This window comes from Eubalaena glacialis, chromosome 4 (assembly GCF_028564815.1).
Source record: "Eubalaena glacialis isolate mEubGla1 chromosome 4, mEubGla1.1.hap2.+ XY, whole genome shotgun sequence".
NCBI classification, from domain to species: Eukaryota; Metazoa; Chordata; class Mammalia; order Artiodactyla; family Balaenidae; genus Eubalaena; species Eubalaena glacialis.
The window spans coordinates 37,977,855-38,002,264 of NC_083719.1; the positions used below are offsets into that span (position 1 = coordinate 37,977,855).

At 35.0% G+C, this 24,410-nt stretch overlaps 1 protein-coding gene across 1 annotated transcript in view; it reads right to left on the reverse strand.

Annotated features, from left to right (window-relative positions):
* Positions 1 to 24,410, reverse strand: part of HCN1 (hyperpolarization activated cyclic nucleotide gated potassium channel 1) — a 372,899-nt gene that overhangs the window by 323,654 nt on the left and 24,835 nt on the right. The window contains exon 2 of the mRNA XM_061187769.1: positions 1,614 to 2,037. Coding sequence (XP_061043752.1) covers positions 1,614 to 2,037 — 424 coding nt within the window. The remainder of the gene's footprint in view (positions 1 to 1,613; positions 2,038 to 24,410) is intronic.

Sequence of the window (24,410 nt, forward strand, 5' to 3'; positions counted from 1 at the left end):
AGCAGTGTCTTATGCAGTGTCTTATTATTGTATGTCATTTCCTGAAATCCTAGGAACCAAAATGTCATCAACAAGCACACACAAAACATTGTTACAGTCTCACAGAAAGCAGAGCTAATGTTCACCGAAGTTCTATTTTATGACTTGTTTAAACCTAAATTCCAAAATATAATTCATCCTAAAAAGCATTTCTGTACCTAGTAAAGTGGCGATTAATTCCTAGCCAATGTATTGTTTTCTTTAGTGCAGGTTTAGGCACTCTGGAGGCCTCTTTGACCCTCATTTTTATGCAGACAATAAAGTTCAAGTTATAATTAATTTTCTTAAGATACATTTAGAAGGAAAAGAAAATCAAAAAGTTAATATGCAGACCCTGAAATCAGGGACATAACCTCCTTTGCTTGGTGATGGTACATTTAACTCAGATCTTTGGAAACTCCAGTTGGCTGAGCCCTTTCAGGTCCCACCAATTGCCTAAGAACAACAGATGCCCTATTCAGCAAAATATTGGCCAGATTCACTGTATTTATTCACTGTAGTATTTGTGTTTTCTACGTAATAATTTCCCTCCGGGGTATGCTGTTCTTCAGTATTATGAAATGAACTAGTAGAGAAAACCTATAATAAATAATTATAGGCAAAGAATAACATTGAGCAAAATTATTATACTAAAATCAGTCTTTACACCTACAACTTGGAAATACTAAAAAAAAATCTGTATTCTTCAAACACAAATTCTCTGAAATTTCAATATTAGAGGAAACATATTCCACATTATTTCACAGAGCTAATGATACAAGCTAGGTTAGCAATCAGACCCTACAGCTTTGTCAAAGATGGTACTTGATGTGTTAGATAAAACAAACTAATATTAGATATTGAATAAAAACAATCTTCCATGGTGGAAGAGGGGTAGCACTGGTTAAGATAAAAATTTGTTGATTAAAGTAGATTTGCTTTAAAAAAAGACTAGTATGGAATCTAAAAGAAAAAAAAAATGGTTCTGACGAACCTAGGAGCAGGACAGGAATAAAGACGCAGACGTAGAGAATGGACTTGAGGACACGGGGAGGGGGAAGGGTAAGCTGGGACGAAGTGAGAGAGTGGCATGGACATATATACACTACCAAATGTAAAATAGATAGCTAGTGGGAAGCAGTCACATAGCACAGGGAGATCAGCTCTGTGCTTTGTGACCACCTAGAGGGGTGGGATAGCGAGGGTGGGAGGGAGACGCAAGAGGGAGGAGATATGGGGATATACGTATACGTATAGCTGATTCACTTTGTTATAAAGCAGAAACTAACACACCATTGTAAGGCAATTATACTCCAATAAAGACGTTAAAAAAAAAAAAAGACTGAATTGGCATAAGACAATTGTTTTACAATCACTAATTTTTTCACTTCACTCAAATCCAGTATTCCACCATATCTTTTGAGGATACAAATATACCACTTACATACCAAAAAAAAAACAAAACAATGAAATGAAATTTTTCTTTTTGAATTTCATAAAACTCATTATACATAGCACAGTTGTTCATTTTGGAACAGTTATAGTTTAAAATCGCATGATATAGTAGCTTTAAAAATGTAAAAGATATGTCTTACCTCTTCCCACTGATGTATGTATCTAATTAACCTTGAAAGTCGTAATAAACGCAAGAGACTGAGAATTTTTGTAAACCTCACAATGCGAAGTGCCCTGGCTGTCTTGTAAACTTCTGAATCCATTCCTTTTTCTACAATGAGAAAGATATAATCCACTGGGATTGATGAGATGAAGTCAACCACAAACCAGCTTTTTAAATAATTCATCTTGATCACTTTAGGGTCCAGGATGATTTCAGAACTATCTTCATTGACAGTCCCAGTCCTGAAATTCATGATCAAGTCCAAAAGGAAAACTGTATCTGAAGCCACATTGAAAATAATCCATGGTGTTGTTGTCTGTTCTGTAAAGAATGTGATTCCAACTGGTATGATGACCAGATTTCCAACCATCATTATAAGCATTATTAAATCCCAATAAAACCTACAATAAATAAAAAAAATCAGATTTTAAGATGTAGACAATGACCAGCCTGTTCTCCCTGCCCCCCACCACCATAAAAATTATTACTGACTTATGGTTAAATAAATGAGTAGAAGAACAAAATGTCAGTTTGGTAAATAAGACAGCTCCTTCAGTGGCCATAAAGTTAAATCTAAGTAAAATTAATATATTCCTAAAGCATGGCATTGTGATTATAGAATTCTAAAAATTACTTTCCATAAAATGTTATAGAAATAAATTCATGAACACCCATACCCCCATTTATCTGATAAAGCAAAAATAAACTCCCCTATAGTTAACATACAATATGGATGAAAACAAGGGAGAAGATCCAGAAGATCTATCTTTAAAAAAGCTACCTTTGAGAAGACACTTTGGAGGTGTTTTGAAGTACTTTATATGTAAAATTACCAATCATAGATTAGAATAAACAGTAATAAATAGGGCACATGAAAAATATTGGTACTGCAGATTTATCTCTAGAACTACAGATTAGGTCAACCATACATTCTAGAACCGCCATAGCTTCACAGCACTCCAAATATTTATGCTTTATTCTTCTTAATTTGAAATGAGAAAACTAATTTTGTTCTGAGGCTGAAAATACTTGAACTGACTCTAGGTTTGAAACTAGAATCTAGCTAATATTTGCACTTTTGTCACTGCTTCATTGAACAACTACTTTAAATATATTGCCACTATTTTTCCAAACAATACTTTCCTTAAAATTTCTGATTTAATTTTCAACATAGCTATGATTACTAACTACCTTTTGAAACACTCTTATCCCACCTTATATTAAAATTAGGAAATTTATTCCAGGTTAATATAGCATTAATATATAGTTAATATTTATTAATATAGAATAAATTCATCAGGGATTATTGTATTATTCTCATTTGGTTTCATTCAAAGTCTATTGACACTGTAGTTAGACTAGGTAATAGACTATACTTGTTACAGTATATACTTATAAAAATAAAGAAACAAATCAACTAATACAACTCTATAGTCATAAAATAGTCTCTGGAAACATGAGCTACTTCATTCTAGTCAAAGGTGTACTCTCTTAGCAGTTGTGTTACAAAAATGGTATAAACTTTCATGACATTTCTGTTAACCAAGATATTATTTTACATTAATTCTCCTACTTAGACTATTTGGGCTACATTTTGGTAAGGTATACATTTGCATGAACCTTTCAAAGTTATTATCATTCCTAATTATGAGTGACTCCTGGGTTAAAAGTAGTAGTACAAGAAAGAACTATAACAGTCCCACTCTGCCCTTTTTTCTACCCCCCACTCCAGGATTATATAAAAGATAAATGTTTGTCATTTTGAAGATTTCACCAGTCTTTCTGTCAAAACTTACCTATAGAGTTATGGACAAGTATACAAATACCCATGTCAATCATACATCATGCCCTGGCAATTTCAATGAAATTTTTTCTCTTTTTTTTCTCCTCTCCTAATGGAAATGCAAAATGTGCCATTTAATACACTAAGGACAGAGGAGAGATGTAGGGCAGATGCAATATTGTAATAGCTGTTTCACAAAAAAGTGACATCACTGAACTCTAAAATGAAATTGTGTGTGCCCTGAGGATTTTCACTTCACTGGATACTCTTATCAGTCTCTTCTCTGCTCTCCTCTCTGCTTTCCCCTGAAAGGCTGCTGTTCCCTTGGGTGTTACACATAGCCCTTTTATCTTCTATTCTACACATGCTCTTTGGGCAATATTATACACTCATCCATGTCTTTAATGATTAATTCATAACAGATGACTACAAAAGCATTATCTCCAGTCCATGCCTGTATTCTAAGCCTCCTAATCCTTATAATCAGCAGTCTATTAAATCTGTCCCCTTGCATATCTCATACTCATGTCAAACAGCATGCCCAAGCTCAATCTCATCACCTTCCCTCCCACAGACATCCCCCAGATATTCCCTGTGTCAGGGAATGGAACAAAGCTCTACCTGATTTGCAAGCCAGAAACCTTGGAACCATCCTAGATAACCCCTGGCCTGAAATCTACTTAATCTCATTATTCAATCAATTACCGAGGCTTTTTGGTTCTAACATGTAGATGTAAGTTGTATTCATCCATTTGTCCTTTATCATTCCCATTGCAGCTGTCTTCAACCAGAAATTCTCAACAGTTGCTTAATTTAGAGACAAGTTACTTAAATTCTCTAATCCTAAATTTTTTCATTTGTAAAATAAAGATTATTATAGAACCAAATGTGTAGGGTTTTACAGATTAAAAAAAAAAAAAACCACTATATGCAAATCACAGCTCCTAGCATAGCACAAGCTGTGGCACATGATGCTGGTAGCATACTTAGTATTCATCTACCTTTCCTTGCTTACCAAAAGAAATCCAATTTGGGGAAAGCAGTCAGGAGCCCTTTGAAAAATACTCACTTTTACATACATGCTTGTATTTCTGTTACTAAGATAGAAGCTATTTTTAAGGAAAACTCATACTCTATCCTTCTCAGTCAACAGAAATGAAAAGGATAAGGTGCCATCCACTCTTTATTTTAGCAATAATGTTTGCCACACCGTAGCTTTTTATGTGGTGCTTACTATGGATTGAAGCCATTAGATATCTAAGTATCAATATGAAGCTCAATTAAACCTTATAATTTCCTTTTAAAGTATCATTGACCATATTTTGCAGTCATAAACACAATTCTGTAGACTTTGCATAATATAACACTTTCTTTGGTTAACATGGATTCATTCCTCAGCTAGCCAAGGAAAATACAGTTATCACCCACTCTAGAAGTTGCTTTAAAAAACAGCAATGAATATGTTCCTGAAAACTGACCTCATGAGACTCTCATGCCTCCCTGCCCACGAGTTTCTCTTAGCTTTTTGCTCTGCAAATTTCTCTTGGATACTCAGGCCCTCCCTTTTCCTTAACGCTCAATTTCTATGTCTTGTACATTTTATTACAGAATCTTCTTTCCTACCCACTCCCTCTTTGCATTCCCATTGTTACCTCTTTAGTTTGGGCAGAGCTAGCTCTTGCTTGGAATATCTCAAAGAGTCTCCTGTCTATGGAATCTGATCAATTCTACCCGCCAGTCCCAGAGCGACCATTTAACATGTAACTTACCAGGTCAAAACCATCATGGACCCTCTCAATTAAGTAAAAACATCAAGGCATTCCCTGATATAGCCTCCTCCTCCCTTCCCCGTCTCTTCTTTAACCCTTTATGGCAAGTACCTCATAGCTCAAGCAAGAGAGTACTTGCTCTTACCTTGCCATCATGCACACCTAGGTACACATACAGGAGATATGGTTACTTCCATTCTACCTGTTCCTTTTCGTATCAGCATTCTACTTATCCTTCAAGTCCCATTCTGGCAATGAATTTCTTAGGTTTTTTTTTTTTTTACAACCTCCAGAGCAACATTTATTTTCAGTATGCTTCTTATTTCACTTTTGCTTTTGTTACTAACTATTTGCCTTTGTTTCCTCCTTGGATTTAAGTTCTTTGAAGTTCAAAACTATATTGTCTTCTGTTTAACTTCTGTGTAATGTAGACAGTATCCAGGACAGCAAGTGCTAAGAAGATATATTAATTAAATTTTAAGTGGAAACATACACTTCATGAGGATATTTAAAGAAATCCTTTTTTAATAAGTCAAAGGCCATTAATGCAGTAAATACTTTCCTAATATATCTTTTATATAACTCTAGATTTTTACTCATTGAGGGCTTTTATAATATAGAATACATTAAAATAAATAGGAAACAAAGAGATTAAAAATATGTTCTGAGGTCAGACCGCCTGCAAACTAAACAATTTTGGATTTACACCTGGTTTTGAATGTTACAAAAACCCCCTCTTATTCATCTTGCTCTAGAGAGACCGTATTTGTCAAAGATCTTGATTGCACTTTGAAGGCAGCCTAGGGTTCAAATCCTAGTTCCACTAGCTGTATGGTTTGGAGCTGGGTATTTAACTGCTGTGAATTTCAATTTTCTCCTACTACTCTCAGAGTTTCTCTTCCAGGAGGACTGCATACAATGATGTGTGCAAAGCATATAGAACCTGTGATATAGAAACTCAACTTTGTCTGTAAAACCAACACTCACTGCAAAACCAAGTCTTGACAATTACAGTAGAATAATAACCTAGGTAACCATTTTTACTTTATAGTAAAAGTAGATAGAATATACAAAATAAAATGGTATTTCAGTCATAATTAATAGATCACTAAAACTATGGTCACTTTAATTACTAATAAATAATTTTCACAGACAAATTATTCTTATGTTAAGAATTCATTTCTTCCATAAGTTTTTAGAAGAGAAAAAGTGGCATTGCAAAGATTAGTCCATGATCTTAACTGTGAAGAATTCAGAATTCAGTCATGCTCCTTTCTTTTTACCCACTGGGATCTCTCTCAGGCTTGTGGTGAATAAAGACCACACTCCTGTCCTAACAAGAATTTCCCACTCTTTCAGGTTCCCCTGCCCCCTTATGACATCTGCTCTAGTTGAAATAATCTGATGTCAGACATTTCTACCCCAAAGTCTTAAAGAGATTTAAACAATTCCCATATTTCACTACTGAAGATTTACTTATCTTTAAATTTTTGTCTCTAAATATTGAGTAAAAGGTTCTCTTCTCCCTTCTCTCTGATGAAATAAATATTTGTCATTAAATGGAATGGAGGAAGGGACTTCTGGTTAAACCCTGAAATGGTACCAGATTTATATATGGCTATTCTTTTACCTGTTGTTGAAATCAACTGAAGCGACAAACCTGTCCCACTATTCACACTTAAGAGTCACTCTTAACAATTATGTCGGGCTTCCCTGGTGACACAGTGGTTAAGAATCGGCTTGCCAATGCAGGGGACACGGGTTCAAGCCCTGGTCTGGGAAGATCCCACATGCCGCGGAGCAACTAAGCCCGTGAGCCACAATCACTGAAGCGCGTCCACCCTGGAGCCCGTGCTCCGCAACAAGAGAAGCCACCACAATGGGAAGCCTGCGCACCACAATGAAGAGTAGCCCCCGCTTGCTGCAACTAGAGAAAGCCCGCATGCAGCAACGAAGACCCAATGCAGACAAAAATAAACAAAATAAAATTAATTAATTAATTAATTAATTAAAAAAAAAAACACAATTATGTCTTTAGATGTCAAACATAAATTGGGCATACACTTGTAAACCAACTTATTTACCAATCTAAACAAATAAATAAACAAACGTCCAGCTGGATTTACTTTTTATAAAACACATAGTCCTTGCAATTATATTTTAAATTTTATTTAAAACTGATTCAATTTTCAAAAGTCCAATTAACAGCCTGATTATTAGGCACATATCTCTTGAATAATAACAAGAAGTGTCTTCTCTTAAATGCTATGTCCTCTTCCTAGTACTATCAGTGGCAATTCACCCCACCAAGTCCCAGCAGCCAACACCTGAGCTTTGGTCTAATGGGTTCTCAGACATCCTTTGTCACCTTGCAAACATCATTATTTAGAATATTCACACTGGGGTTGACGTTCTGTAGGACATATGCCTATCCTAAACCTTGCAAAGAAGTTTTCTAGGTCAGGTCTATTATTCAGTCTAATGCCTTGCTATCTCGCAAGAACAAATTCATTGTCTATGGGGGGTGGGGAGTGAAGAGATCAGAAAACACAGACAACTTAAATATGGGTATTTTGAAGTGAAAATACACTAGCTTTCTTAATAAACATCCCAGTTGTAGGAAAGTTTAGCCTAACTTATGGATAAAACTAACTTAACCCATATTTGAAGACAAATGATTTCTGGTAAATAGCAATTTACCCAATAAGAACTTGAGATGGGTGGGAGGTACATTAGGTTTTAGCTTATCTTATTTATTAAAATGAGCTAATGGGACAGAAATTTAATCCCTACGAAGGTATTAAGATCTGCACCAGTCCAGGAAAAAGTAAACATGTTTTTTCTACTTCCCCCTTCCTCTGAAACTGAACTTTTTTCTTCGTGTGTTAATCTTCTAACTGCCAATATTAACAGCCTTATATTGGTCCATGAACTCTTGTTTGTGGCACTTTACAACTTTGTTCACTCCTCCTACTTGAAACTTTCCCACATCTTCAGTTTCTATGATTCTGCATTTTCATAGTTTCTCACTCATATTTTTATATTAGCAGAAATTAATTTTCCTCAAGCTTTACCTGACTTCTCTTCTTCCACCATTCAAGTTGGCATTCTACATTACTATCTCATCCCACTTTTCATCCCTCTGTTCACTCGCTCATTGGCCTCATCAGTCGCCACAGGCTAAACTGATACGGTAATGTAAATTGTTCTCAAATCTATCACTGGCCTTAACCTCTGAGATGGAGTCATGCATTTCTAACTACATCCTGCATAGTTAGTGGCCTCTAAGTGTTCCAGTGGAATAGCCATCTCAACAGGCTGAAATCCAAACCAATGAACCTTACGGCCCCAAAATAATTCTCCTGATATTTGTACGTCTGTTTATTGTAGCATAGCTTCTTCCTTTTTTTTTTTTTTCATTAGCCAGCCACTAGGCATAAAATTTAAAAATTATCCCTGATTCCTCTGTTGGCCCAGCTCTGACCTTTGATCCTTTGCCCAGCCTTACATTCCTTCTAATACAATAGAAGCTTTTCATTTTGTTCCATTGCCATCATCTTCTATGAAGTTTTTATTACATCATTATTCTGCTTACTAATTTTCCTGTTTCTACCTGCCCCAGGAAATTACTTCCTATTTATATCCAACAGACTTTTCCTATTGCTTGCAAAATGAAATGTAATCATTCAAAATCCTCTAGAGTATGTCCCAATTCTATATCTTGAAGCTTAACTTTTTGTACATGCATGATCCTCAGCTAAATTAAAAAAGACCCTGTTTTTCAGATTTTTCATCTTTGTCATTGCCCAACAAATGTCTGGGATTTCCTTTCCTAAAACCCAAACTCACCCTCTACACTTCCTAACATTATTTCAATGGTCAACTTAAATGCCAGTTTCTTCACAGTATCCTCTTTTATCCCATCCCCCGATCAGTTGGAGTTTATCTCCTCCTTGCCCCAACTCCTATTTCAATCTCTCTCTGTGATTTCCAGCATTTGAGGGCACCAACTAGTGAACACTGAATACCTCACCATAATGAAGTGTCGGTAATAATTTGATAAAGACCATTTAATAAACGTTGTCTGAAAACACTGCTTTTGTGCTCATTCCAAGTCAAACTCTATGCCAATTTTCTTTACATTGAAATTGCCTAGCAAATAGTATACATGTGTCTGATTTCCCAATGATCAAATTCCAAATTAATCACATTTATGTTAATGAGGTTTTATTACAATATTATAAGATTTTAATTAAAACACATATGATCATTTGTTTTTTTGGACGGTTTGGAAATTAAATAGGTACAAGCCTTTTTTTTACTTCTTCTTGAGTGGTATGGCGTATCTTTAAACTATGCTAAATTTCTTGCTTTAGACAACAGGAAGAAAGATGTCGTTCAAGGGTACTTTCATTATGTCATTCAAATTTACTTCAAATGAAGCCCACAACTTTCATTCCTTTGAACCAAAACATCTACTTATCCATAAATGTCCCACACGAAATACATTTCTATAAGTCTATAGCTTTTTTTAAAAATAAATTTATTTTATTTATTTTTGGTCTGGTTGGGTCTTCGTTGCTGCGCACGGGCTTTCTCTAGTTGCCGTGCTCTAGAACGCAGGCTCAGTAGTTGTGCTGCATGGACTTAGTTGCTCCTCGGCATGTGGGATCTTCCCAGACCAGGGATCGAACCCCTGTCCCCTGCATTGGCAGGCGAATTCTTAACCACGGCGCCACCAGGAAAGTCCCAGTCTATAGCTTTAATCAGAAGTTACAGAATGAAGCAGAACTCCCTGAGAATTAAGCAGGTCTATACTGCGGTACTCTCCTTATGATGACATATAGACTTTCCATAAAAATAAAAGTCCTAAATGTATAAAAGGTGAGTAGAAAATGTGTAAAATAGCTCCTAGTGTTTAAATTTAGAGTTCTTAAAGAAGTCCAACGTAAACCTACTCCTTAGCTTCTTAGTAATTTTTTTTTATTTATCACTGAGTGATTTTTTAAAATTTTATTATCTCCTTTGACTGTCAGCACTTTAATCCTTTAAGGAAAGCAGAAATATTGTCAGAGGTCATGTCAACCAAAATGTGTCCTAGTACCATTCACTCCAGTATAAAATTCAGTAAGTTGAGTCTATTTTTTAACTGTTTCCAGGGACAGACTAAAGGACATTAGGTGATCACACTGATGGACAGTCCCATGACATAGACAATGAACACACATTTATTTTGAAGCTCAGTTAAATGACTATCAGTTGATAAGGGCTTTATATTTGTTGATATACTTTCATCCAACCACTCTGAAATTTTGAAAAGGAAGGTGACTGATTCTTCCCCGTCTAAATACATAGCTAACTTAAGGTGTATTCAGGTTTGGAAGTTTCAATTTCAGAATAATTCTTCTCTCATAAGCTTCCCATCACATTGCTTATTTTCAAATCATCCATTTTATCTTCCTTGTGGCTGATAATACATGCCACTTCCCTTGTGTTTCTTGTTACTCTACAGATCTCAATAAATCCTTATCCTCTTTGTTCTTTCTAAGCTGCCGATGCCATGTAGATCTTCTGCATTATTGCTCCAGTTTGAGGATGCGATGGAAGGTTCAGAATCAATGTCCAAACACATTATTGTGTCCGGAAGTCTACAAAATGTCTACATTTTACGGAAGTTTTGGAATGTGCCCATGATTCTCATTTTTATATATAATAATACCTCATTGAATTTTGAAAAGGAAAGCAGCATCAAGGCAATGAAGTGTAAGTAATATTTATTAGATAATAGGCATTTTGTAAACATTGTTTCATTTGATATTCAAAACAACCAAAGAGGTAGGCAGCATAACCTAAATTTAACAAGAGGAAACTGAATCTCATCCAGCAAAAGACTTTGCTTAAATTCTTGTAGACAGGAAATGAGAAAAATTGCTTTGAACCCACGACCAATTCCCATGCTTACACTCCTTCTACACTATTCAATGCCTGAATAAATGATTCAAGGATTTTAAGAGTAGCATTAAAAAAAAACAACTTTCCCACAATATAGCCACATGTTCACCTGTCCTTATCAGTCACCCATCTGAAATGAGAACAAAATTGTTTCACAAGGAACAGTCTAAGCCCTGAAGGGAAGTAGACTGTGGTGCTGCAGATATGGTTCCATGGCTGGGCTTTGGTTTCTGTGCCTTTCCATGCAGAAACCATTGAGAGTTTACCTACATCCCCAGAGAATCAACATGATAGTTCATCTGTCTCTACACCCATAGAGGAGCACACATCTTCAAATAAAGGAACTATGGGATTACCTGCTTCAAACTCTTTCTGCCTTGACCGACAAAGATATCTCACTACTGTATAAACCGAAGTTAGTTCAGATGCTCTATAGTTAAAAAGCGCTTGGAAAGCAAGAGTCAAATTTAGTACCAACCAAATATTTTCTCCAAATAGTTACATTATAATAATTCCAACAAATATGTATTGGCTATCTTCCACATAGTACATATTGTTCTAAACATTCTGAGAAATGCAAACATAAATTATAAACAAACTCTGCAATCAAGAACTTCCAACTTAATAGGAAAACAAAGACTTGTACTTATTAAATAAGACTAGGAGAGAATTTAAGACATGTTCATAAATAGTACACTACAGGTACTCTGGGTTTCCAAAAGAGAGAAACAATTGGTCATCTGTTTAAAGAAACTACTATTATTAAAGAAACTCAAAGACAGCATTTGCTGAGGAGTTCCTAGGTTGCACTTTACTCACAGCACAAACATTAATTTATGAACATGTACATGCAGCTTCCTGGGCTTGTCATTATATATACAAAGAGAATTAGACACGGACCCAGTCCTCAAGAAAATAAGGACTAGGGAAGACAAACAATCAATAATGTCTTCTAAAACAGGCTTATAAAAGAGCAATCCTGAGGCACACAAAGGAGAGAGTGATCAAGTCTTACTCCGGGGAAGGATAGGAGAAGTGGGCAGGATTTCACAGAGTCAGAGAGTTGATACTTCCCCTACGCAACTGTAAAAACTTGTTTTGGTGTATACACTACACCACAAACATTTATTGAGCACAAAAACGGTGCTAGTTTCTAGGTTGCCACTAGGCACCCACTAGAGTTGCCACCAGGAATACCAAGAGAAATAGACACAAAATAGGGAGGTAAAGAGAATAAATGCCATGAAAAGTTAAAAGGTCTGGTGATGGATCTACTTTTTAGTTAATGCTTTAGCTCCAAGGGTATATCAAGTGTTTTCTCTTCATAAATTTTAAAATTTTGCTTTCCCAGTTAAAATGAAGGACCATGATCAAGGACAGCCAAGAATATGATCAACTAAAAGCTCAATTAAAAAATGTTAAGTTCTGTTTATAGTTATAAATTTTACAGTACCATATTTTTTCTTCAAAATACTTTTTTAAAATAATCAATATCTACTTATCTATTTTAACAGTAGACTTCTGAAGTTAAAGATTAATTTCCACAGGTTTTAGGTTCTATATGCATAAATAGGAATATCACTTCCATTTAGTTGATGTTTTTTCCCTAAAACAACAATACCTAAAGATGGTATTTCATACTTGAATTGCACTGAGGTTTTCACCCACTTCCAGCTGCATATTATCTGAGGAGCAGAAGGGGTGAGGTGTCAAGGAAGAAAATGCTTCTACCAGGAGCATATGCTCCCAAGCCTGTAACAAGTATCACGGGTGTGGGGGCAGAGTGGCATTTGCTGTGGAATACTTCAGAATTGAGGACCAAAGTTCTTTAATTGTCTGGGCAACTCACATAAACATTAGGGCATATATTAAGCAGAACTGCCAGTATAATGAGAAATTTTCAGTCACCTACAAAGGAATCAAATAAACACGCACTCCAATCCACTTCAGTCCCCACCAACAACTCATATGTTTGTTTCTGCATAGCTGTAACTAGAAATGTTTGGCCTCTCTTCATTCATCCCTTCCTTCTTCATTCAGTGGCACTTATTAAACCTTTTTTTTTTGCTTCAAAAAGGAAATATATTCACAATAGGAGGTTTCTCAGCAGATAACTGAATCCCATTAATAGGTTGAAGTTACATATGCTTTTTTATGTAGCCCAGTGACTTGAAAGAAAATGTTACACTTATTATAAATTTACTAAATTCTGCAAGAGGTTTTTGTGATTTGTACATTTCAGTTCACTTTAAAAGATATGGTTTCTACCTTCAGGTAAGTGACAGGTTGGGTGTTTAGTTTCTTCAACAGCTAAACAAGCAAATAACAAAAACAGGAAACTTGTGAAGAAATATAATCTCAGACTTCTCTTTGTACCAGAGAGGTAATTGAAAAAAAAAAAAAGTAAAGACTCAAGAACTTATCTTATATATGTGTCAAAGATAGCAATCCTTGAAACAATTATTTTGTTGTTTTGTGATGACTAATTCAAAAGTCACGACTTCAAAACCCACATGGTGCTATATAACAACATAAAAGATTAAAAGGAAATATCAACCTATAGAATACTCTTATGAGAATTAAATCATGCCAAAACTGTTGGCAATTTAAAATTGGTATAAATGTCAATTTACATTTCTACCTATCTCTGACCTTTTCTTTCACTAATCCTCAACCTGATCCCAGAGCTTTAGACAGGCTAATTTAATTATTTATCCTTCATGCCTCCTTTTCTTAATTTCTTCTGCACAACTGCTCCCTGCAAGAGCTTGGAATACACTTCACACCCTTCTTCTCTTCTCAACCTTCTCCATCCTCAAGTGTACCAGCAAATCCTCTAGCCCAGTCCTGAATTCTCTAAGCCACAGGCTCTCCTCTTTTTCCTCCACCTGTGTGGCACATGAACCTTAGAATGTGTTAAGCCTAATCTAAGAGCAAGCAAGAGCATCTCCAAAATATCTTTTTGGATGGGACTGAGGGGGTGGCAAGCTTTCAGTATGGGAAAGGGATTTAAGAGGATTTGAAGTAAAACTATTTCCTTAGCCAGCCATTGTTTTTGCTGAATTAGTTTAATTATGGGTCGATAAAAAATAACAATATATCCTAAAGAGACTTACACTTCACACAAGATTGCAAAAATCATTTGGGTGGGCATAAGCTCTCACAAGCCATCCCTTGATATTTTTATGGAGAGCAATGATCATTCTATTGCATTTGAAGAAAACCTGCAACAGTGCAGTGCACATAGTAAGCCCTAGAGAAGCATTCAGGGACTGAATGAAGAAATCACCTCCAGGCTTGGCCAGGTGCCCCAGGCATACACAGTCCCTAAGTACCTTGGCTTTTCCTTCACACACAGAAAAATGCTTTGTATTTTTATATGCATGTGGACAATTTCTCTAAGGTCTGTTTCTCCAACTACAGTGGATGTACCATGGTCAGGAGCCTCATCTATTTCTCCTTTCCACTATGTCCCCATTGTCTAACACAATGCCTGCAACTAGAGTGAATTCTCTAAACATCTACTGAATAAATGGATACATGAATATTCAGGGCCTTAAGAAACAAAGGCACTGTAGTGGAATTTCAGTCTACAAGTATCGGTCCCTTGAATATTTTATTCTGTTTTGGACATATTAATATCATAAAAATATGGACAAGCTAGAAAACGTCCAAAAAGGAATAAGGAGGAAAAGATAATTAAAGAAATGGGAAGCCTTACTTGTGAGGAAAGACTCAAAAAGCTGAATACGTAAAACTTGGCTAGATTAAAACTCCGAAGAAATGTGAACAGATTCCAAACATTGTTGAAAGTAAACAAGGACTTAGTTTAACCAGTACAGTAAGAGGGTAGAGGAGGAGCCATGGAACTCATACTGGCTGGTCTTACAAACCCCAGCAGCTTCCAAGAAATGAGCCACAGAAGAGCACTGTAACGAAAGCTTAGAGGAATATTTTTCAAACGTCAGGGGCCACTGATCCTAGTGGTTTGTCTTGAGATCAGAACCCAAGGATTGTTTGGTCTGCAACCTGTCAGGAGACCTATGCTGGTACTGGTGAGAGGAAACTGTCATTCTCACATTGCTTGCTGAAAAACAAACATCCAATGGAAAACTATTATATTTGTTTCACACCCATTTGTCTTATACTGCTCCTCCTTTGAGTAGAAACTGTAAGTCAGATTTTAAAAGAATTAAAGCTATTATTTTAGAATATCAAACCCCTTCACACTGAAAACTCTTACGTTTCCAAAAAAAATTCCAAAAAATATAACCATGTGTTGAGGCATTTTAAGTACTAGTACAGTGTCAAGTGTGCTGGAAAAATATTAGAGACTGATGCCCTTAACAAGTTTATATCACATTAAATTGTAAAACATGTATTGAAAGAAAATCGTGTCCAGTATCAACATGAAATGTTTTGCAAGTTATCAACCTGAACATTCTAGAATTCTCTGAATTATAACTTGATGAAATTCTAGGAACTAATACTAGTAAGGTGAATCAACTCTACAGCACTATTTTGTTACCTTTCCAATTGGTTGTCAAAATACTATGACATTGTAGGAGTTTGTCAGACAATAGCTATTTCGCAATTGCTATAAAACAACTTAGTAGTCACAAAGTATGTTCACAATAATCATTTTCATTTTATTTACTCAACAGTTCTGTGAGACAAACATGTTTTATTACCTCTATGTTTACAGATGAGAAATCTGAAACAAAATGGTATGTGACTTAGCCAAGATCACTTGGCTAGTTAGTAGCTTCTGAAGCTTGAAGCCAGGTTTTCTGGTAACTAAACCAGGATTCTTTCCAGTCTAACATCATGCATCATATTTATTTTAATTTGTATTTATTTGTACTTCTACATAAAAAGCAATATCGTTTATGCCATAGCCAAAGCACCATTTTCCTTATATGCTCAGGAATGACTTAATGGAAAATAATTAGTATTAATTATCAAAATAGATAGCCACAAATGCAAAATTATGTATTTCTCTCTGGCTCCACTCCAAATATGTTCTACTGAAAATGCACCCTAGATAGCAGATCCATAATTTGGACTTAGATGATATCCATTTATTAAATTCCAACCTTTATGGATATTAGCAGACAAGCAAGCATTCTACTGAGAGACAGGAGTCTTATTTAATAAGCAGAATGTTGGCTTTTTGCTTTAATATTTTCCAACTTAACTGCTCTTTCTTTTAGGATAAATTTATAGAAAAATAGTAGTTATGTCTTTAAGCCAAAAATAATGGTCTGTTATTATCTTGCTGTCAGTTGTATTTTTGTTTATTATTGACCAAACAAATTTACTGGTGCTAGGGGAAAAAACCTACCTAAGAATAAGCAGAATAATATAGCAGGAAGAAGACTAGATTGGATGCAGAAATGCTGAAATTCTGATATTTAATACTATCTAGACCTTATAATCTTGAGAAAAATCCCCTCACTATGGGTCTCTGTCTTCCCCCCTGGAGAAAGTGAACCTAGATGGGCCCCAACAATCTTCTCAAATCTAAGTTTTATTTTGTAGGAGTTATCTGTGTATCAGAGCAAGAAACTGAGAGAACTGAAGCAATTTTTAAGAAATTTAATTATGAAAACTGACTTGGGGAAGGCAGAGAAGAAGAGACAGAATAGTGGAGTGATGGGGCAGGGATAGACTGGGAGTTTGGGATTAGTAGATGCAAACTATTACATATAGAATGGATAAACAACAAGGACCTACTGTATAGCACAGGAGACTATAGTCAATATCCTGGGATAAACCATAATGAAAAAGAATATAAAAAAAGAATATATATATATATATATATGTATAACTGAGTCACTTTGCTGTACAGCAGAAATTAACACAACATTGTAACTCAACTATACTTCAATAAAAAATAAAGTAAGAAAAAAAAGAAAAAAGAGAGTAAAGAATCCTTGTGAGGGAAAAATAAGATATAGGACTGTCTGGATTTGGGGAGAAAGAAGTTAAAGGAGTCAAATACACTCCTGTGTCTCATGCCAGAGAAACTAGAAAATGACAACATGAAAGTCTGGAGAGTAGATGTGGGAAAGATTATAAGTTCAGTTTTGGAGATAATGAGTTGAATATGGTTCATATTCATATGACAGACGACAGTTGGAACTGTAATATTCTAGAACTCAGAAGGGATGTCAGGGCTGGGGAAACAATTTTAAGAGTCTTTGTGTAGATTTGAAAACTGAAACTACGGGAGAACATGAGTCCTTTAGGGGGGACATTATAGACAGGAAGGAGGAAAGAGCCAAAGTGATGGTCATGAGCCAAGTCCATTCTCGGGCAACGAGAATATGAACCAGGAAATGAGGTTGAGATGGAACTTCTGAGAGAAGGAGGCAGTGGCTTGGCATGGAGAGTACAAAGAGACATCTTTCTAAGAACGAAGGAGTGACTAACCCAGGAGAGTTATATAAATTTAGTTCTTATATCTCTTTACAAGTCTTAACAATTAATATATTTCTCTGTCACTTACTTGCACCATTGTGACAGTGAAGTTTTTCTAAAATGAAAGTTGAATATGTTATATGATTCAGTTTTAGGAATAAACACATATTTGTACAAGTCTGTCAGTAGGCTAGATTTCAGTAACCTATGCCAAAGAAGGACAAGTCATCATGTAATAATACTGATCAGTGTGAAATGCTATGTTTGAATAATTCACCTAAATTTAGTATTAGTAGTGGCATATTTTGACTTCAATCCAACAAAATTTTATTTCAGTTCAGTAAAATTTTTGATCTTTTATACTTTGCAAGACATCATGAGAAGTGTAAGTAAGATGTATGAAAATGACTAGAATACAAGGTACAACATGATCAATTTGTATGACAATAGAACATAAACAAAGCACTTTGGAAATTCAGGAGAAAGAGAAAGTACTTTAGTTAGTTCAGGAGACTGGAAGAAGCTGCAGAGAAGTGACATTTAGCTGGTCCAGGGATTTTGACAGGTGAAGATGATGTCGGGGCTAAAGGAAGCATTTCAGATGGAAAAAAAATGAATTAGGAAAGGCCCAGAGGGAGTAAATACAGAGACTGCAGCTTCAGCATTTGACTTATTCCTGGCAGATAGTAAGTGCTCCAAACATATTTGTTGTATTGATGAACAAATAAATTAATGAATTAGCAGACAAGCCTTGGAAAGTCAGGATTCAATTAGGATGTAGATTGCATCAAGGTGAATGGAGGTAGTTTTGGTTATTGATAATACTATTGTTCTCTGCCCACACAGAAGAGTTAAGAAGAATCACTGTCTTCACTGAAAAACTTGAGCTTGTCAAACTGCAGAAGCCTGACTTTAAAAATTAAGTGAATTATTAAAAATTGTGATGAGAATATTTGCCCTGAAAATATAATTATAATTTCTCACATGATACTACAGACACTTCAATAGCTACTGTATCAGCCAAATCTTGAAAATGTGCATATTGATCATCTAAATTTTTCCAAAACTTTAATGTTGTTTTGACATTAAGTGTGTATGAAGACTGCATTCATCTTTATGTGCACAGATTAGTTCTTCACCCAACAAGGGGGTCGTGAGCAGTGATGCAAGTTGAAGAATCACAAACATGAAGTAAAATGAGTGACAAAGTGAGTGTGAATAACTGTATTATTGATCTTAACAGCTGGCTGATTTTCCTAGACTCAGCCAATATTTACTACCAGGCTTTGTGATGAATTCCTAAAAATTCAGTTGAAGACAAAAAATGGAACACACCTGCCTGGAAGGGAGAGAGAAGGGGTTGATGAAGCTAGATCTGACAGGTGGGATATGGACAGGCAAAATGAAAGGGGCAGGGAGAATAAAACATGCCAATATGTAAACAAGTGTGGAAGTATTTGAAAGGCTGGGCAGAAATCAACCCTTGCAAAGCAGAAGAATAAATTCTGGAAAGAAGTTGGAAATAGAGAGGAATACATACAATGGAGTTCCATTAGAAAGGAATTAAAAGTAGCTAAAAGAATTTGGAGTCAATATGGAATACAATAGGACAGTTTGAAAATTCTTGAATAACTGAGTGGCATAATGAAATATGATTTTTTATTTTGGAAAATTTCTGTGAAAGCAATGTAAATGATAAATTGGAATGGAAAGCGAGTTCCGTTAGAAGGAGGTTATGGTAGCACGAGGTGCTGAGGATGATGAGAGTTTGACTTGGTTGGAGACAGTGGGAATAAAGGAGAAAGGGAAGAAGTTCTGCTTTGTGACGATCCCTAGTGCAAAAGTGGAAGGAAGGACGGAAAGGGAAGCTGATTCTAAGATTTCTAACTGGAGAACATGGAATAAAGGTGTTAAAGGTGATGCCAGGTACAGAAATGAGTAATTAGGAAGATCTAACTTATGGTAAGATTTCATTCACATGTGGACATGTTCATTTTCAGGAGTCTGGAAGAACACTCTGGTAAAAATGTTCTGTTTCAGTTGAAAAAAAAATTTGTCTAAAGAGTAAGGAGACTGGGGGTCAGGAGGGGATGTGCTGGTTTAGGAATCATGTGAGTAGGGATGATGAGTAGTGAGTGTAGGGGCAATAAAGGAATAGAGGTTAAGGATAGAGAGCAGAAAGTTCAAGGTTGGAGAAGCACAGATAAAACTAGGAAAAAGCCACAAGGAATGATGCTCAAGATTTGAGAAACATAAAGATGGAGAATAAATTTTTGGATTAATCATGCAAAGATAGGATACCATTATAAAAGCAATGGTAGTTAAGCTATTATGAAGAACAAATTACAAATTGTTTATTCTTTTTATTATCTAGATAAATCTCCCTCTGTGATTGGAGTGAGCGGAGGTGTGTATATTTGCTTACTGTTTTTCAAAACTGGGAGAAATCTGATCATACTTGAAAGTTGATTGTATAGAAGCTACTAATAAAAAAATTACTATGAAGAGTAAATACACAAGAAATGAGGTTGTAGATGAGGGGTGAAAATGGAATACAGACCAAAGGGGAAGAAATTTGCCTTGAATCATGGATGTGATATACTCAGTCGACACAGATTGAAGGAAAAGGTGGAAAGGCAAATTTAGAAACACAGAGCAAAAAAAAAAAAAAAATCCCTGAATCTTCAAATTATGCTTTATCAAAGTTTATTTTTTTCCTGAAAAAAAATGTTAATTGAAATATTCTAAATCTAACACATTCTATATATTTTTGAGTTAAACCACAGAAATGAGGAGAGAATTTTAATTCTTAGTGCAGACCCTGGGCTTCTTTGGCTTCCTTAATATTTTAAGGAACATAGCAGTGCATTTTCCTTAAGTGATGTAGATGGAGGCTGCTAACAGGGAATCATATTCCAATAGAATATGATATAATTCCAGACCATGCATTTGAATAGGAATACTTTGTTAAACTGTCAGGTTCCTACACTACTGAAATCCAAGGAAGCTTCCATTTTTACTATGGTATAACCTGCAAATTTCTCCTATGTTTGATCTACGTCCGACATAAGCTCTATTAGTTCAGGATTTATCTACTGGGAAAAAAAATCTCATTTTTTTTCAGAAAATGATTAAATCCTTTTAATGCATGTTTTTCAAAGGATATGAGCAACATATATAATCACAAAATTCTACAAGGTAATTAATTACAATGCATTTATCAATAAGGAGATCTCCTCCAAAAAAAAAATCAGTTTTTATTGGAAAAATGCCAAGTAAACAGCACATGACAAAACAGATTCAAACAAATATTCCTAAATCTCACTTTACAAGAGTAACCAATACATATGGATGAGACAAGAAATTTAATTACCCTAAATTACATTTGAAGTCATACAATCAAATTATTTTTAATATAATACCAAGTGCTTCAATTCCTTGGAAAGTGGCAATACATGTACTTAAAACATTAATTAAATGCATTCTCAATCAGAAAACCCAAACACATTCCTCAGTCATTGTTGAGAAAAATTAATTTTCCATATACCTTCCTTGGTATCTCCCACTACTCTTTCTTACTATTCTGTTGTTATCACTCATGTTCTACCATGTGCCTTAAATTCCTGTTCTCTCCTCCCTATCTCCACCACCCAAATCCCACCTCTCACCAAGGTCTAGTTTAAACGCCACCTCCGTTAATTCTTTGGAACTTCCCAGTTTGAAGTAATTATTCTGTTCTATTAACCCTAACGTTTATTACCAGAAAACTATCCTCAATACGCATTAGATTATCAGAACCACATGTATGATGATATATTATTAAATTACCTTATATAAATGCTACATCCCCCAATCCTATCTCTATTAGACTATAAGGTTTTTGAGAGCAAGATTCATGCCTAACTCTTCTTTGAATCTATTTCAGTACCTAGTACACGGTTATATATAATTATAGCTGCATACTTGTATGTTGAGTAAATTTTGATTATTCTTGGATAACTACCACATTGAAAAAATATGAAGGTGGAATCAATTCCAGTTGTCAAATAATTATTCAGTTCAATATAGTCACCTTCAGCAGAAAAACTTTGAATGAACGTTTCACTATACACATTAGTTAAATATTAAAACTGTGTCTTTATGAGACTGGCATGGTTTTGGTTCTAAGTTACCACTAATATAAAGGAGTCAGAGGTAGCAGAGAACCTGCTATTGCTACATTCAAGGATCTGCTTTTTGCAAAGTCATTAAATCTGACTTGGGAGATAATACATTTTTTCTTAGCTGGTTTAAGGTTTATAATACATATAAGAAAGATGTCTATGCCAAGAGTCAAAATACTTTAGTTAAAGCCTACATTTTAAAATATCTTTTCTCCTGAATTTCAAAAATGTCATGGGGAAATGCGAGGAGGGGAGAGAAAGAGAGAGAGAAAGATTGCTGTGGGATATATGTCATTCAATACTGCATCTATCTGTATAAACTGCTTTGCCTATTGAATAACACCAAAGAACTGTGGATCACTAGGCTTGTGCCCCAAGCCTCAAACCATTTGAGAGCGTCCTATCAAGCCACATTATCTACTGTGCACAGACAAAGGCTACCTTAATTATTAGAGTATTTGTACAGAAAATGCTGGATGTTATTGTACACACATCTACAGAATTTTGGGTTTTTTAAATGCTATTATTAACATCATGATAATGAACTTCAAAAGCTGGGAATGATAGTAAAATCTTCCTTCGGCTTCAGTAAGCTTGTCTGGTCACCGTGTGTTTCTAGAGGACCCCTCTCTAAACTAAGTGTATGGCTAGTATTCACAGGCATATCACTAGCATTCATTTGCAGACCCAGCTTGGAACAAAAGAAGTGAATTTCATAAAGTAATTAAAAATTGTTTAGGAACATCAGTCAAAATATCTGACTAGAATAAAGAGATTTATTTTGCCTGAAAGTACCTGCTTTTGGTGTAAGTATCTGGAACAGAAGGTTGCCATAGTAAACAATTCAGAAATACAGCATCATGAAAAAAATGAAGAAAAATGTTATGCAAAAGAGCATTATTTTTTTTAATTTGAGAGGCTTGTAGCTCTTCTTATGTTCTCCGAGTGTCTGGTTGTTAAAAGGTTGTTCTGATTGTCTTTTTAAAAACTAAACGTTTGTTTTAGAATAATCTTAAATTTAAAAATAATTGCAAAGATAGTACAGAGTTCTTTTACCACACACCCAATTTCCCCTATTTTTACATCTTGTATTAGTCATAAGGAATGAACCAATATTGATATATTACAATTATCCAAAGTCCCTAATGTATTCAGAGGTCCCTATTTTTTACCTAATGTCCTTTTTCTGTTCCAGGATCCTATCCAGGATCCCACATTACAGCTTAGTTGTCATGTCTCAGCTCCTCTTGGTTGTGACAGTTTCTCAGACTATTCTTGATTTTGATGACCTTGATATTTGAGGAGAGTACAGGTCAGATATTTTATAAAATATCCCTCAAAATTAGATTTGTCTGATGTTTTTCTCATGATTAGACTGGAGTCATGGACTTGGAGAAGGAAGACCACAGGGATAAAATTAGATTTGTCTGATGTTTTTCTCATGATTAGACTGGAGTCATGGACTTGGAGAAGGAAGACCACAGGGATAGAAACCACAACATGTCAAGTGTATGTAACTAGCAACATAACTTACCTCTGTTAATCTTGATCGCCTAGCTAGCGTTGGTCAGGTTTCTCAACTGTAAAGTTACTCCTGTTTTCACTCTCATTTTGAAAGAAGTCACTATTAACAGCCCATAATTAAGGAATGGGGAGTTACAGTGCGCTACCTTAAGGGATGAGTAGCTACATAAATTATTTGGAACTCTTTGACAGGGGAGATGTGTCTCTTCTAGATTTATTTATTGATTTAGTTATTTATTTATATCAGTATGGACTCATGAATACTTATTTTACACTTTGGGTTATAATTCAATACTATTTTATTTATTTAGTTGCTCAATTTGTTCCATCTTTGGCCACTGGGACCTCTTTAGGTTATCTTTTTAAATTCCACCAAGCATCCCTAGTCATTAGGGACTTTTTCAAGTAGCACGATTCTTTGCCTATATCAGCGTCACAAGTGGGGGGTTAGAGGTGATAGAGAAATGTGTTTGTCTTCAAATAAAGTTTTCTATAGCTACAATCAACTGATAAGACATTCTAAAATAGACTCCTAAGCAACCGTCACAAACTTGACCTTATGCTCTCTACCACAAGAAAGGCACAGCAGAATCATTCTAGTACTAGCTTTTATTTCATTACTCACAATTTCAAGATGAACAAATATATTCCCCCAAGTTATTTCCCATTATTTATTTTCATTTTTAAGTGATTTTTCTTTTAATGAATAGAGTACAATACTGTTTTTCTCTTTGATGAAACAATGAACTAGGATATTTAAATAATAAATGAAAACCTTTTAAGTATTATATTAAGCTTTCCATGAGATAGTTATGCTTTACATTTTAATATTACAATGTTAATTTTCACTGACTTTTAGTCTATACACATACACAATTTTGCCTTAAATTAAGTTGCTCGTTATGAATTATGTAAATTAGCTCTTTGGGATACATACTCAAAAAACTGTTTAATATCTGCAGTTAGAATCTAATTATTTAAAACTATTTTATGAGGAGAACTTAGAGGCTTATATTTTTTAAGTGCCACAGAACTCTCTGAGGAGGCAATTATTAAAACTGCTCAATAAAAGAATAATGAACAAAAAGAGGAAAACATACCTTCTACAAAGAATATATTTCTTCACTGAATATTTTCTGTCTACATAATTTACCATATTT